The following is a 3,171-nucleotide window of genomic DNA, read 5'->3' on the forward strand; positions in this document are numbered from 1 at the left end:
ATCCTGCTCTGCCTTTGAGAAATTAAAGCTCAGATGGGCCGATCTGGAATATTGCCCCTTATGACCTCATAAGGGGCAAGGTTGCCTCCCTTTTCTCTGCTGTGCCCGCCCAGAGAATTTGGCCCACCCATGAGAGAGAGACATCAAACAAAGTGCCAGTTGGTGTTGGTGTTGGTGTTGGTGAAGGCCCCCCCCCTTCTCCTCCTCAATAGCTACAGACTCAGAAATGGCACATACTAAGGAAAGCTCATCGTGGGACTTGCTCTAGTGAATGTAATTCTGCACCAAGGCAGACCACTAAGGTCTATATAAAAGCATCCAAAAAGCACCATGTCATGGGACCTTTAAAATAAAATATAACTTATTTGACTCTTCTATTTCTCTTTCATCAGTAAAAAAAATAAATATCCACATGTTCCAATGCATAAATAATAATGAGATGGGTGGGCACATTTGAGAAGCTGTAAACCAATCATTTTGTATTTTTGTTTAATGAATCACTCACACAATACATTTAAAACTTTTAACTCTACTATATTGATCAAAATATATGAGGGGGAAGGGGAGTGTGTGGGCAGGATATTTTCAAGGGTATTTTGTCTTCCAGAACAACTCCTCAAACTGCCTCAGCGGCATGTTATGCTCACCCAGGCACAGCCCTGATTACATGGGTTGGCAAACTGTTTAATATATTGTATTCTGTTCATTAGACACTGGATTGTAAAATTCACTAGTACTGTGTTATTTGTCACTCTAGTAGTGCTCCTGAAATAATTGTCCCACCTTCTTGCGTAGTTTCTGAATGCGGTTGATGACCTCTCGGGCAACGCCTTCATCCATCATGGACTGGTCTGGGGTGACATCCAGCAGCACCAAGACCTAAAGGACAACAGACCCAGAGGACAACAGGGAGGGTTTTAAGCTACACATTAAACTGATCATAAAATTGAGATTAAAGGCACCAATAAAAACCATTATAATTTCATTTTAAAGTTCAGTTTTCTACTGATGCTCTCTGTCAACAAACTCCAAAAATCCCCAAGTGTTTTTTAGATATTGTGCAGCACTGCTTAATTTTCATAACCTCATATTCGTACATCATATATGTTATCCTTTAAATAAAGTGTCTAAATGCCAAATGTATGGATAACTGATGATTAATCACTAGCAATCATTAAATAAAATACCATTTTCAATAAGGTTCCCACAAATAATTAGAGGCATTAGATGATTCAATATGTCTTTGAGCACGAATATACATGTTTTCATCAGGACATTAAGTTTTCATATTTGACAAAGAAAAGTATTTTTTACTCCAAACTTATTTTGAAATTATTATAAAATCCTTTTATCAATCAACTAAGTATGTAAATTAGCCAATTCTAGGTTGGAACACTAAACACGAAAAACATTGTTGACTTCCTAGCCATAGTAATGAAGTTAAGGTATGAATTCAATATATTTCTGTTACTGTAACAACAACAAGCACTGTGTGCTCCTGGCTGCAACACTAATGTTGGGTTAATGGGGTTAATGTTAAGGTTGTACTCTAATCACGTACAGCCCACAATTACTGCAATATGCATTTGACAGAATAGTAGCAGAGAGTGACAGAATTTCACAAGGCATAAAGATCTTCGGGTTTACTGAAGCCATGGAGTAACTTCAGACCCACGCTACAAACTATACAGTTAAAAGGGCAGGGTGAAATCCAGAGAGCAACATTTAGGAGATAAATCTGCATTACATTTATAAGTAATAAAAAAATAACCAACCAAGCACCAATAATGACAATATTTTAGTCTGTGTGAGTCGTTAAAGTGAAATGAGTGTCATGTTGTGTAAGACTAAGCTGCTGCCAGCCACAAACACTTTACCATGGAAAGGAGGGAAAGAGATGACAGGGTGACAAAGAAAAGTACACGGAAGCAAATGAAAAACAAAATTGACAGAGAAAGAACAGAGAAGCAGTGGGATGGGATCTGGAAAGTCGGTGCGAGCGAGAGTAGCAGAGAGAATAAAAAAAGCCAGCTCAGTAAACTGGTATTAAGGTGCAGCCGTGTGGTGTGCATACGGTTGGAGGAGCACTGATTAGAGAGGGCCTGTGGGAAACGCATACATGCTGGTTTCCACTTAGCTGTGAAATGATTTCATACAACAAGCTTGTACAGTAAAGACAAAAAAATGCATTTACAGTATACGGCAGCTTGGTGCAAGACCAGCAGCAGAGAAGCAAATCCGGTTACATTTCACTTTTCTGCTCAACCTCTAGTGTAGTAATGTAGCAGTAAGGAGAGAGGGTACTCTGTGTGAGTATGCATGTGTATTTATATACAGTTTCATGTGTGTTAAAAAGTGACTAAAATTTGTCAATTATTCATTACCCTTTGTGTAATAACTGTACACAATGACCAATCAATAATAAGAAGTTATGTGAGATACTTTCCATGTGTGCAGCTAGTTTAAGAAAAAATAGGTTATAGTTTATATATAGAGTATAATGTGCATTTAAAACATCCAACCAACTAGACATACAAAGATAAAATCTGTATTTCTTCTAAATAAAATTAATAAGACTGCTACCAGGTCCCAGGAACAGCCTCACAATTTGGGTAATATGTATATTCTCTCTCTTGCTGAGAGTTAGAAGAGAAGAACGATACCACCCTCATGTCTGTACTCTAAATACCGGGTTTCTGCAGGTTTTACCAGATCAAATTCAAGACTTTTTAAGACCTTTTTAAGACCACTATGAATGAAATGTAAGACTTGTATCACAACATTAAAAAAAAGAAAAGAAAGTAAACGTCAGATGTCAGAGTCCAGAAACATTGTCTGAAAAAATTCGCTGATTTCCTAATTTGCATTATAGTACTGGTGACTAGTCACTGTGTGTAGAACGCGGAGCACCTCAGCTCTTAGAGCTGGCTCTGATCCAAATGATACGGCGGTCGTTTTTGGAGTTGCGGAGCTGCTGTGTGGGTCTTGCCTAGGCAGTGTGAAGGTAGTGCTGGGGCTGGGTTGAGTCATTTCCCATAACACGCTAGCATTCTACTAATTAATGCTGATTGGTCAGTGAAGGACTGATTTCAACGAGAGATCCCACGTGATGGCATCTGGAGTGTGTGTGTGTGTGTGTGTGTGTGTGTGTGTGTGTGTGTGTGTGTGTGT

General features: G+C 38.7%; 1 protein-coding gene across 1 annotated transcript in view; it reads right to left on the minus strand.

Moving 5' to 3' along the window:
• The window catches only part of iars1 (isoleucyl-tRNA synthetase 1), a 57,071-nt gene that overhangs the window by 6,645 nt on the left and 47,255 nt on the right, over window positions 1–3,171 (minus strand). Inside the window, exon 28 of the mRNA XM_032512772.1 lies at window positions 784–879. Coding sequence (XP_032368663.1) covers window positions 784–879 — 96 coding nt within the window. The remainder of the gene's footprint in view (window positions 1–783; window positions 880–3,171) is intronic.

This window comes from Etheostoma spectabile, chromosome 4 (assembly GCF_008692095.1).
Source record: "Etheostoma spectabile isolate EspeVRDwgs_2016 chromosome 4, UIUC_Espe_1.0, whole genome shotgun sequence".
NCBI classification, from domain to species: Eukaryota; Metazoa; Chordata; class Actinopteri; order Perciformes; family Percidae; genus Etheostoma; species Etheostoma spectabile.